The 13690-nt window shown below is 40.5% G+C and overlaps 1 protein-coding gene across 3 annotated transcripts in view; it reads right to left on the reverse strand.

Moving 5' to 3' along the window:
- SLC5A11 (solute carrier family 5 member 11) overlaps positions 1 to 13667 on the reverse strand; it is a 43784-nt gene extending 30117 nt beyond the window's left edge. For 2 of the 3 annotated variants that reach the window (XM_054580944.1, XM_054580943.1), the window contains exons 1-4: positions 13533 to 13667; positions 7380 to 7451; positions 3427 to 3531; positions 2009 to 2068 (exon numbers count right to left, since the gene is read on the reverse strand). In XM_054580944.1, the coding sequence (XP_054436919.1) occupies positions 2009 to 2068; positions 3427 to 3531; positions 7380 to 7451; positions 13533 to 13667 (372 nt within the window). The remainder of the gene's footprint in view (positions 1 to 2008; positions 2069 to 3426; positions 3532 to 7379; positions 7452 to 13532) is intronic. The other variant, XM_054580945.1, reaches the window with a different exon arrangement.
- Positions 13668 to 13690: the final 23 nt, after the last annotated feature.

Consider the following 13690-nt stretch of genomic DNA (forward strand, 5'->3'; position numbering starts at 1 on the left):
ACAGAAAAGGGATAAAAAAGATATTTGCAACACATATAACCACCCTCAAGACTTGCTTCCAGAATATATGAAGAACTTCTACAAATCCATAAGAAACTATATGGCCTAATGGAAAAGTTGGCAAAGCTCCTAGACAAGTTACTTCCCCAAAAAGGAAATTCAAATAACCAGAAAATATATAAAAGGAATTGGTGATTGAAAAACAGTGAGACACCACTACACACCAACCAGATTAACAAGAAAATATCAAGTGATGGCAAGGATGTGGAACAACGGAGTCAAGGGAATTTGCATGCACTGCAAGCAGGAGGATAAGCTGATAGAACTGTTCTGGGAGAAAGTTCGGTCATATCTAATCAAGCCAGAAAAACAGAGCCAATGACCAGGAGTTCCACCCACAGGTATGTCTCCATAAACACATGTTTGTGTACATCAGGACACTTGTACAGAGAGGTTCATAACAGCATTTCCATCAAAGCCAAACATTAAGAATGGACAAATATATTGGGTGTCATCATACTACATAACACTCCATAGCAATGAAAATGAACACATCAGGTTTAAAAAGTAAAATGACACCATACTGTTTAGTCATGCACAGTTAAAACTGTAATGAAAAGCAAGGATGAGCGTGATAAATGTCAGGGAAAGAGGGAGGCATTGAGACCTCCTTCTGAAGGCAAGTGGGTGAGATTAGGACCTCCTATGTCTTGATGTGGGTGTTCATTTTACAATTGTTCATGAAGCTGTTCACTTGTGTTTTATCACTTTTTTGTATGTTCATTTTATTTCCTAGTAAAAATGAATTAGGTAGCTTTGTATATTTTCTCAGCATGATAGTCCTATTGATGCCAGTACCCTGCTGATAGACACGTGGTTGTTCCCTGGGTTTTCTATCACAGCTACAGCAATCATCTCCAGTCTCTGTGCCTCTTCTCAACCGTCAGCCACATGAGCTCCTTCCTCACTCTCAGCAGATGACACAGTCTTCTACTTGCCACAGAAAATGCAAACCATCACCTAAGAATGCCTGGCCACCCGACCTGTGAACTAACCTGTATTTGCACCGTCCTTGATGTCTTCCCAAAGTAGGTGCTCAATAAATATGTAACAATGCTTTGGCCCAGAGACCCTCATGCTCCATCTAGTGCCATTACACCCCAGATATTGTGCCTATGGCAGGAGCTAGTCACAGGGGGAGTGGGCAGGCCCAGGTCCCCACTCACCAAAGGCCTCGTTTATTTAGACTCAGTCTTATCTCCAAGTGAGATTATTTATCCCCACATCACTGCCCTTTACATGGAGTACACTGCTTCTGGCTCAAAGTGATTTCTCTCATCATGAAGCAGCTCTTTCTACTTTGTATATTTTTTAATTTTCATAATAGAAAGTGAAAAATCAGTTATTGCTTTATAAACAATATTATGACATTGTATGATCTTGCTGTATGTGGTAGGACATCTAAAACAGAATTAAGTCTAGACAGTGCAAGTGACAGAAAGTTGTCAATAAGATCAGAAATGACATTTAAAAGTGCTCTTTCAAAAATTCCAAAGCAGCATTATTTGGTAATAAAAATTATAATATTTTATACCAGCCAGAAAGATCTCAATTATTATAGTTTTGCATACAAAGGAGGAAAAAACCACTGAATTGGATTTTTTTAAGTTAAAAGTAATAATGCTATGGCTTAAACATTTAAGAGACTGCAAGTTTTATATTCATGTTGTGGCTTTTAAAAAAATATTTTTGAGCTCACATTTCTTCCAGTCTCTGAAAGCCTCATATGTATCCCTGACATCCATTGCTAGTGAGGACTGCTAAGGACAAGTTTCCTAATTTTTTTTACCTGTGCATTGCCACTCTTTAATGCTAAGACTTCTTAGGTACTGTCCATTGGATGTGCACAGTCAGAGGCAGGGATGCTGGGAGGGGGAAGAAGGGAGGGAATACAGGTCCTTTCCAAAGGGCTCTTTATTCCAGTGCACCTGATGCCCCTCAGACTCACCTGGCCAGCAATATAGATGGGGAGGAAGATCCAGGCCAATATCAACACAGAAAATAAGCCCTGCAGAGAAAACAGACCCAGGATTCAGCTTCCACCCATGTCTAGGTGCCCACTTGAATTTCCTCTGCACCCTGAGGTAACATGGTCAGCCTGTGCCTCTGCATCAGTTTCTTACTCGCTGAGTGGTTCACCCTCCCTGAACCATCATATTTCCATGTTTAGATGGGAGAAGGGGATGAAGTAGGGACAAGTTGAAATAGAAGCTTTTTTGTGAATCCTAGCACAGTATCTCGTAAACCTCACATGATCCTCCTTTATCCAAGATTATTCTACCCCCTCTTCTTTGGTTACAGCAGGGTTGAGAGGGTCTGGGGGTAGCTCAGTTGGTTGGGGCATTTTCCTGACACATCAAGGTTGCAGGTTCAATCGCCAGTCAGGGCACATACAAGAATCAACCAATGAATGCATAAATAAGTGGAACAACAAATCTCTCTCTCTCAAATCAATCAATAAAAATATGTTTTTAAAAAACAGGGCTATCAGGTCAGGTAGGCTGGTGGTGCTGAAAGAATTCATACAGGTGTCTGAGGCCTACTTTTTCACCTATGAAATAGGAGCAGCAGAGCCTCTCTGGGTTGTTGCAGGAAAATCAGTGAGATGATGTTTGCTGAGAACTTACTATACACCAAGTACTCCTCTGCCACCTTTTCAGCATTTATTCCTTTAACCTTCCATGTGGCAGGTACTATTGTTATCATCCTTATTTTATACATGAGGCTCAGAGAGGTTAAGTCACTTGTTCAAGGTTACACATCTTGTAAGTGTTACAGCCAGGATGTGAACCCAGGCAGTCTGATTCTAGTCTGTAACCAAATCCCATAATATAATAATGTATGTAAAGTACTTAAGTCAGTGGCACCGAGTAAGCACTAAAAAGTTAGTTATTATAAACAAGAAAGTCACTTTAATAAGTACATCTTCTGCCCCCGAAAATCATCTCCTGAATGAGACCTGCTACACAGAGAGTATGTCCTATCTCTCGGGTATCTGTAGAGTGGCAAAAAGGTCGTGAACCACTGGACCATGTAATTTCTGTGATGGCCAGTTGGTATCTAATCCACAGAAACACCCTTCACTCCCAGGATAACTTCTATCCTCTCATTCACCGGGGAGAGATTCCAAGCCCTCTTATCCACACATCTATTTTTTGGGGTCCTGGCCTTATGGACCCCCATCAAGCAGACTTGTAGATCAAACTGATTTTTGCTGACCAGGGTGCCTTCATGCTTCCTGTTTATCTTTTCATAAAGTACTGCTCTATTTTTAGAAGTGCAGGGCATTCATACAACTACCCCCCGCCCCAAGGATCTACCTATTAGGTAGAAAGTAAGCTGTCTGCTCCTTGATACAATACTCACATTAAACTCATAAGCAGCTACAGAAATCCCCGCAGCAGCACCTGACCCTGCCAGGCCTACAAAATGTCCACTTCCTATGTTGCTGGCAAACAAAGATGCACCCACCTGTGGGGAGATAGACAGGTCATATTTTGGAGCCAAGGTCTGGAGTACCTCCTTCCCAACCCCAGTTCTGCCCACACTCCAAAGGGATGAAGACAAAAGGAGATGTGGAGAAGACAGGGCTATTCCTAGCTTACCTGGCACTTTCTTTTCAAATTAGAAAAGACTCTCCTTCCCCAAGAACCTTTACTTCCACTTATCATAAATTAGCATAATAAATGTGCATATATATATCCCAAAATGTGAATTGTGCCTCCCAGGGTTGTGCAGGGCACAACCATATGCGGCATCCCTGGAAGGAAGGACGACAGAGATTGCACAAAGTGCTTCATGATGAGAGTCAGGAAGCTTGTGTTATTCCCAGATTTGCTTGTATATTAGCAAAGTAGAGAGCCCTCCTCCTGGTACTTGACCCCAGTTCCTGTAAGACTGTACCTGACCCTAATCCCTGGTCTGTTGATTAGACAAGATAAGCGTGAGCACTTGGCCCGAGCTGGGCCAATTGCATTCTCTCTCCTGGAATTTAGACACCACCTGGGCTGGTCCCTTAGACTGAGGGTGTATAACTGGGGGAAGTATGCGTGTAGCAGGGAGATGGGTGGTGGGTGGTATATTCAGTAATGTACTCATCACTGCCACTTTGCTGAGAGAAAGAAGTATGATGGAGGGATTCAGGGAGACTCAGACCAGGTGAGCATAAAGCAGAAGAGATGGAGGTGGAGATACAGAGCAGAAATTGAGAAGGAACAAGGGAAAGATGGAGACGGGGACAGAACTGTCTGAGAGGGCTCTTGTGGCTCCTTCTGACTTTCTAGTCTCTGGTTTTCATCCAAGTCCATTCCATCAATCTATTCTTGTGCCAGTAACACATTTTTTGATTTCTGTCACTTTGTAGTAAGTTTTGAAATCAGGAGATGTGAATCTTCAAACTTTGTTTTTGTTCAAGATTGTTTTAACAACTCCGGGTCTTTGCATTTTCATATAAATTTTAGGATATACTTGTGAATTTCTGCAAAAAATAAAAGCAGCTGGAATTTTGAAAAAGACTGTGTCAAATCTGTTGATCACTTTGGGAAGTATTACCAACTTAACAGTATTAAGCCTTCAGATCAATAAACTCAGGCTGTGTTCCCAATTTTTTAGTCTTTCTTTGAGTTCTTCCAACTTTTTCAGTGTGTATATTACACTTCTTTTGTAAAATGTACTAAGTATTTTATTCTTTTGATACAATTGTAAATGGAATATTCTTAATTTTATTTTAAAATTGTTTATTGCTAATATTAACAAATGTTGACCTTTTATATTGATTTTTATATTGATCTTATATTATGCACTTATTTAACTCATTTATTAGCTATAGTAGTTTTTCTGAGTTAGTCAGGATTTTCTATTTTCAAGATCATGTCATCTGCAAATAGGGATAGCTTTATTTGTTTCTCTTCAATCCAGATGGCTTTTACTTATTTTTCTTGTGAGTTGCCCTGGCTAGAGGTTCCAGTAAAATGTTGAGTAAAAATGGCAGGAGAGGACATCCTTGTCTTGTTCTTTATATTGGGGGAAAGGTCTTAGTATTTCATAATAAAGTATAATATTAAATGTGAGGTTATCTGTAAATGTCACTTGTCAGGTTAAAAGCTTTCTGTTTCTAGTTTGCTGAGTTTTTAAAAAAATTATATGGAGGTGTTGGATTTTATTAAACATTTTTTCTGCATGTATTAAGATGATCACAAAGTTTTGTCCTTTATTATTATATAATATTGTATATTATGTTAATCAGCATTTTTGTTTGTTGGACCAACCTTGCATTCCTAGGATAACTCTCTCATGGTCATGGTGTATAACATTTTGTATATATTGCTAGGATTGGTCTGTTAAGGATTTTGAATCTATATTCATAAGAGATATTTGTCTATAGTTTTCTCTTTCAGTATCTGTCTGATTTTGGCACCAGCATAATATGTAACTCACCGAATGAATTAGAGAGTGTTCACTTACATTTTTGAGAAGAGTTTGTGAAGGATTAGTGTCTTTATCCAGTAAGTCCAACATTTGGGCTTCTTCAGGGACACTTTTTATTGACTGCTCTTCTTCATGTATCTAGACCATACTTTCTTATTTCTTTGCATGACTCATAATTTTTTGTTAAAGGTGGACATTTAAAATAATGTCATGTGGCATCTGTAGAGATTTGATTGTACCCCACTCCCCAGGATTGATTGTTGTTGCAATTTGTTGTTGTTGATGATGCTCTTACTGTTTATTTGCTTAGAGACTTTCTTGAATGAATTCTATAAAGTCTGTATTTTTGGTCATGTGTGATCACTAAAGTCTCTTTCCACTTAGTTTAGTGGTCACCTAATAAATAGACAGAAATTTCCTTTAATAACTGAAACCAATAAGCCTACCAGTTTTTGCCAAGGAGCTCTATGTTCATGTCAGGATATGCTTTCAACACTTAGCCTGGATGTTTACAATTTTGTCTTAGTCTTTACTTCCTGTTTATGCAGCACCTCAAGGTCAGCCAGAGATGAGAGCTTAGGGCCTCTTTAGGTCTTTTCTAAGCATGTGCATAGTCCTGGATATGCATGACTTTCTATATTTCAAGAAATATGTCAGAACTTTTCAAAATACTTTATGAATATCTCATTCTCCAGCTTTCCTTTTAAGTGCCTTGGTTAGGCCCATTGTATGCCCCAACTGTTACTGTTGCCTCAGACAGCTGCAATGTTAAACAATCGCCACCTGATTGTTTTCAACAAATGTCTCTGGAGAAAGGCTGCTCACACTGGGTGGTCACTGAGTCAGGGCAAATAAGGACACGTCTTGCAAGTGGAGTTTCCCAGGGAACTTCGGGAAGGGGAAAATACTGACAATTCTATGAGAAATGGAGCTTAAAATCTACTTGAGGCTCAGACACCTATTATCTCTCTGTATCTGAAACTGCATCTTTTAGACTCACTGCAAATGGGGGAGGCCCTCCCTCTTCTTTGTTTAAAGATTTAACTATTTTAGGATATAATAAGTAAAAATATTATCCCTGACCACATTCCCAGGGTCCACTAAGTAGATTTATGGGCATGTGCAATGTCTGTGTGTTTGGCAATGCCCTTAGAGTTACTTGAAAATAAAATACAGTAATGGCCTCCAATTTTTCTTAGAGATTTAGTTCTGGTTATTTCTCATAACATATATCTCAGGGGAGGTTACACTTTCCCAAGCCCTGAGTGTATGACCCAGGCTTGAGCCAGTCAGCACATCAAATCTTGGCCACAGTCATTGGCAGAGGGATAGGCATGGAACATAATCAGAAATGAGATATTTTCCATGGATACATCCATGGGAGCAGATGCTCTTTCCATGTAGGGCTGGAACTTAAGAGGATGAAAGGTTTGGAGCACTGTCTGTAGTCTTGTTGATATAAAGTTGAGTCTGCTTGGGAATAGCTCCCATCCAGAAGAAGAAACGATAGATAGATAGATAGATAGATAGATAGATAGATAGATAGATAAATAGATAGATAGACATATAAATATATATCTGTCTGATAGACAGACATATAAATATATATATAAATAAATATAAAGAATACATAGAAGGGGAAACCAGGTCCTAATAATATCACTTGAGCCCCTATTCTCAGCCATAACTAAAACCTTAGATTTTTTTCCTTAGGTGAGTCGAATTTTATTTTAATTAAACAAATTTGAGTTGGAGTTAAGCCTTCTCTAATATAGACTGTGACTTCCACACAATGAGCAACAAAAGAGTCCTGAGAAAGCAAAGGTTAAATAGAACATCAGCACTTGAAAATTCTTTGAGAAGTGACTTTAATTGAACGAAAGACCACTTACTGGCCACCACATCATGTCCCCTCCAGCCAGGAAGTAGCCTTTCACTGTGTCTCTTTTGGTCTTCACTGTGGACTAAAACAAAGAAGAAAAGTGGGTGAGAGAAAACATTAACAAACAGAGGCCTTTCAAAAATGACCTAAGCCACAAATTTTAAAGTGAGAGTCCAGCGGGCAAGATTTTGACATCAAACATATTTTGTCTGACCCATGGTTATGAAGAAGATTTTAATTTGAATGCTTTTAGAGGAGACATAAACTCATCAGACCCATACAGCCCCTACCTGTCCCTGTTTCACACATTTATGATAACCTACTTAGTCTCTAGGCATTTGAGTTTTAAGCCCATAGCTTATCTATAATAGCTCATAATGTGTATCACTTATTCAGTGTTAGCATTTGTATGGTGTCATTCAAGCATAGTGTCAGGCATTATGGCAAGCATTTTAAAGCATTGTCTCATTTTAATTCTTACCAACTCCCATGAGGTTGATATCATCAGACCAGTCTAACATGAAAAAACTGAGGCTCAGCAGTCAAGTCACTTACATAATGCCACATTTCTAGATAGCTGAAGGGAAAGGAACTTGAGCCTCATTCAGCCTGATTCTGGAGCCCATGTTTTTAACTGGTCTACAAAGCCATCTTTAGAAGAAGTAAGCTTCCTGACATTGAAGGTGTTTTTACATTTTGGCCACTAAATAGTTTGAGTAATATTAAATAATTTGTTTAACTTCTCTAAGCCTCTGGGTGTGAATGTTGGTGAGGGAATTCTTACTAGATGAGAGATGGCATGATTTTGTATATTTTCATCCCTGCAATTAATCTTCCTAGAGAAAATAGACACTATAGAGTGATGTCAGCATCATGGTGAAGTGAGAAGACCCCTTTTGTATCTCCCCTTAAATCTATAACTAGCTGGACATCTATAATTTAACAAAGGTTCCTCTGCTTAACACACTAGCATGCCTGAGAGAGCCACAGATCAGCACATCTGAAGGTGGGTGTATTAGAAAGCATAGGGGTGGCAGGATGGGAGGAAGGACAGGGTGGCACCTGAAGATGCAGTTCCCCTGGCTGCTGCAGCTGAACCCATGGCACAAACTAATGTGGCAGCAATGGAAAAATCAGAGTGCATCCTCCCTACTTCAGCCTGATGGAGAGTGAAAGGGGTAGAAGTAGTGTCAGGGCCTGAAAATCTGGCTCCCTTCCAGGATTGTGATGAAGCTTGGTAGCAGCAGTGGGGACACATCTTCTGCCTCTTGATACAGCCCAGTGGTGCCAGCAGTCATAGAGAACCTGGTAACAGCACAGCAGGTTCATGAACCTGGCTCCCTCCAACTAGGCAAAACCCCCAGCATGGTGGTGGTGCCCTGAGACCAAAGTGGCACAGACACAGTAGGGGCACCCACCATCCTAATCACCCAAGCAGTGACTCCCACAACAACAGTGACACCCTGCCACCAGGACCCTGAAGGCACAACTAACACAGATACAACAAAAACTTGTGCTAGAAAGTTTTTCTGCTGAAAAACAAAAGAAAGACCTCTAATTATCAACGTCCTGAATTGTTAAAATCAAAATGGTGCCTATATAAGAAAAGTGTTCACTATATCAAATGTGTCAGTAGAGGAACAACCCATAAAGCACCATGAACAACCAAGGTAACATAGTAACGCAGGAATAAATGGCAATTCTCCATAAACCAAACTCACGTCATGAAAAATTGGGATCTAAATGACGGAGAATTCAAAATAGCAGTCCTGAAAAAACTCAGCAAGATCTACAAAACACAGAAAGGCAGCTCAGTGAGATCACGGATGAAATTAATAAACAGAAGAGTACTTTACTGAAGAGGTTGAAAGTATAAAAAAAGAGAACCGAATGGAGAATCTAAGATGGCAGTGTAGTAGGTGGAAGCTAGTCACCTCCTCCCAGGATCAAACTGGAATTACAACTAAACTATAGAACAATCATCTTGAATAACTAACTGAAGACTAGCTGAAGAGAAATCATATAACCAAGGGTTTACAAAGAAGCCACATTGAGACTGGTAGGAAGGGCAGAGACATGAATAGGGCTGACCCCACTCCCTTGGGCAGTGGCTGAGCTTCTGGAGGGATATCTCAGCTGCAGGGTGGGTTCTCCCCAAGAAGCTTGGGGTCTCAACCCTAGCTGGGCTCCCCAGCCCAGAGCACCAGAGCCTGGAAGAGGTGCCCACGTAACATCTGACTATGAAAAGCAGCAGGGTTTCTGTCCATCAGGGAGACTGCTAGAAGTACAGGTGTCCCCTTACAGGACCAACACACAAAATTTCATTTGCAGCCCCTCATCCTCAGCTCTGGCAGAGGGAGGGTGGAGTGGACTAGTCATGTGAGGAGAGCCTGGAGTTTGTGGCTATGGGGAGAGAGCTGAAGAGACAGCCCCCAGGATCTTTGTGCTGAATCATTCTCCCATACTACAAAAACCATATTTCCTGGGTGGAGCATCAGCCTGGGGAAGAACAGTAGCCCTACATTCTGGGCTCCCTCTCTCATCTCACTCTGGAGAGCTTATGCCCTGCTGAAAAGGGCAGCTGCCTTGGCCAGGGTGTAGAGGTCTAGGCAGATTCAGGATTGTCACTGACTGTGTTGTATTGCTTTGGGGTGGGCAGCATGCACCCCACCTTCCTCTAAGCCTGACCAGCACCTCCCCTTCATGGGAGCTACACTAGCTGCATCCTCTCTACTCTCAGTGGCCCCACCCTGCTGAGCTCTGTCTCCTCTTGGCAGAATCTGGAACAGACTGTGTTGTGTGGCTCTGCAACAGGGGCCATTTTCCATCGCATGCCTAGCTGGAGCAGACCCCTCCCTTCACACAGCAAAATCTTGGTCTGTTTTGGCCTGATAAATGCTGCTAGTCTCACCCTGATGATTCCCTGAGATCCCACCCCAACACAAAAGTGTGCGAGCACCCAGCAAGTGGCAGCTAGAGTTGGTATACCCAGGGACATTTGCTGAGTGGCCTCAGACCCAGCATTGGCACCGAGTTTGAACCTGAATCAACCTGGTGAACACCATTCACCCCTACCTGGTGACTCACTAAGAACCTACCTCATGTAGCTTGAGTACCACCAAAGGCTCTTTCAATGACTGAGCCTAACAGGCAGCCAGCAGGTGAAGGCAGATCTTGGGGTGCCTTGAGATTTTTCTGATTTTCCCCCAGGCCCATTAGTGGTAAAAGCCAACATTGGTGCACAGCTTGGTCATTCCTATGCACATCCAGGCCCAGCAGAGGCAGCCACACACTGTGGATTGTTTGTAGCTTCAAACGGGTTGCTCAGAGCCCATTACAGGCAGCATCTGACATTGGTCTGCTCCAGTGTCCCTTCCAAGAGGCTCAGAACTAACCCAGTGTCATCAAACATGAAAGCAGGACCCAATAACCTTCACAAGTGGAATAACAAAAGGGAGATCTTGGCAGGCTCTAGACCCTGCTGGAGTGAATTCCACTTAGAGTGATCAGCACCTGCCCAGCAGCTTGTACCCAATGGTAGGAGTTGATCCTCACAGTCAGGCAGCCAGAAGGTCAATCCCATGCACAAACAGGCCAGTTACAACAAAAGAGCAGGCATAACTCACACAAGGGACATTCCTGAAGCACCCAGCTCAGTATAGTAGGTGTCTTGTGGGGTCATGATCAAGGAGACTGCACCACTGGATCCCACAAGACACCTACTATATAAGACCATCCCACCAAGACTGGGAGTCATTGCAGATCTATCTAATACATAGAAACAAATGCAAAGGCAGCCAAAATGAGGAGACAAAGAAACAGGCCACAATGAAAGAATAGGAGAAATCTCCAGAAAAACAGCTAAATGAAATGGAAGCAATTTATCAGATATAGAATTCAAATGGTTATAAAAATTCTCAACAGCATTAAAAAGGACATATAAACCATAAAAAAGAACCCACCAGAAATGAAGAATATAACGTCTGAAATGAAGAATACACTGGAAAGATAAACAGTGGGCTGGATGAAGCAGAGGATTGAATCAGTGATTTGGAAGGCAAGGTAGAAAAAAACATCCAATCAGAGCGGCAAAAAGATGAAAGGATTTTAAAAGAATGAGGATAGTATAAGGGACATTTGGGAAGATGTAAAGCATAACAACATTTGCATCATAAGAGTACCAGAAGGAGAAGAGAGAAACCAAGAGATTGAGAAGCTATATCAAGAAATAATGACCAAAAGCTTCCCTGAGTAATGAAGAAAAAAGACACTCAAGTCCAAGGAGCACAGAGAGTTCCAAAAAGGTGGACCCAAAGAGGCTTACACCAAGACACATTATAATTAAAATGCCAAAGGTTAAAGACAAAGAGAGAATCTTAAAAGCAGCAAGAGAAAAATAGTTACCTACAAGGAAGCTCCCATAAGACTGTCAGCTTATTTCTGAACAGAAACATTTCAGGCCATAAGAGATTGGCATGAAATATTCAAAGTGATGTAGAGCGAAGATCTACAACCAAGACTTCTTTACCCAGCAAGGCTATCATTTTTAAATTGAAGGAGGAATGAAGAGTTTCCCCCACCCCTCCAAAAAAAATGCTGAAGAACTCTATAAATGAGATGAAAAATGCATTAGAACACATTGGAAATAAGTAGATCATATGGAAGAGAGAATTAGCGAGCTTGATAACAGAAATCTAGAAATAATTCAGGTGTAAGAAGAGAGATAACTAAACTTTTTTTTTTTAAAGAACCCTATGAGAACTATCTGATTTCTATAGCAATGACAATATAAGATAATGGGCATCCCAGAAGGTAAAGAGATGAAGGGAACAGATTTTTTTAATTAAGGAACTCTACAGGAACCATCTGACTTCATTAGAAAGGTCAACATAAGGATAATGTGTTTCCTGAAGATAAGGAGAAGGTAAGAGAGAGCCTATTCAAATAAATAATTGATGAGAACTTCCCAAACCTAGAGAAGGAATTTCATATTCAAGTACAAGAAGCTAACAGAACACCTAATTATTTCAGCTCAAAAACCTCTCCAAGACACATTATATTAAAACTGTCAAAAATTAATAATAAAGAAAGAATTCTCAAGGTATCCAGGGAAAGATAGATAGTAACCTATGAAGGAAACCCCCATCAGATTTCTCAGAAGAAACCCTACAGGCCAGGAAAGAGTGGAATAATATATTGAAAATATGGAAAGATAGAAACTACCAGCCAAGAATAGAACAAAGGTGTATCTCTGTAAAGCAAAGTTATCTTTTGGATAGGAAGGAGAAATAAAGGCTTCTCAGACAAACAAAATCTGAGGGATTTATCAGAAAATCTGCATTACAAGAAATGCTGAACGCAGCTCTTTTACCTGAAACAAAATGACAAAAATACACAAAATTTTGAGTAAGTTGACAGACAGAAGCAGAAAATTGAAACTCTATTTCAGAACAAGAGTTAAACACTTAATTATAACATAAATGTTAAAGGGGAAAACTTAGCAGGAGACAGGTTCAATAAAATACAGCAAAATCTTCTAATGGAATACTGTGCAAGTTTTGAGAAGATGAGGAAACTTCTACATACTGATATGAAAAGATCTCCAAGAGACACAAAGTGAAAAATAGCAAGGTAAAAAACAATATGTAAAATAAATAAGCTACCATCTATTTTAAAAAGAGGTAATGTACACAATATTTGTTTGAATTTTCATAAAGAAACTATAAAAGAATACACTAATTTACTAAAAAATTAATAACAGTGGTTGCCTGTGGAAGAAAGAGGAGTCATGAGTCTTTGCAGTGTATCTCATTTTAGGTCATTTTTATTTTTGAACCATGTGCCTTTAAAAAAAACTTTTAAAAAGAGCATGGGCTTCAAAGTGAAAGAGTTTTGGATTCTGTCCCCAGCTCTCCCAACTTGCTAACAGAAAAAGAAATGGAAATTCTTTGAGAAGCAGTTTTCATATCTATAAAATGAGTATAGTAATAGTATCCTCTTCATAAGGATTGTGCATATTACATGAGATTACATCAGTAAAAGTGCCTAACATGATACCTGACCGAGTCAAACTTTGATGCATTTTTTAAAAATTTAAGTTCTGATTACTGTATGACCTTGAGCTAGTTTCTCCCGCCCACTACCTCCCCCTGACCTGACTTACCCATAGTCCAACGGCCAGGACGAAGAGGAAGTACAGAACCAGCACCGCAATGTCACCTGCCTCCAGTCTCCTGTGGGGAAAGGCCTCTAGGGGATCCGAATGTTTGAGTTGAGGGTTGCTGGGGGCGCTCTCCATGGTGCTGAACGAACTCTCAGTCC

This window comes from Pteronotus mesoamericanus, unplaced genomic scaffold (assembly GCF_021234165.1).
Source record: "Pteronotus mesoamericanus isolate MK-2021 breed Mesoamerican mustached bat unplaced genomic scaffold, CSHL_Meso_final contig_64, whole genome shotgun sequence".
In the NCBI taxonomy this organism is placed as follows: domain Eukaryota; kingdom Metazoa; phylum Chordata; class Mammalia; order Chiroptera; family Mormoopidae; genus Pteronotus; species Pteronotus mesoamericanus.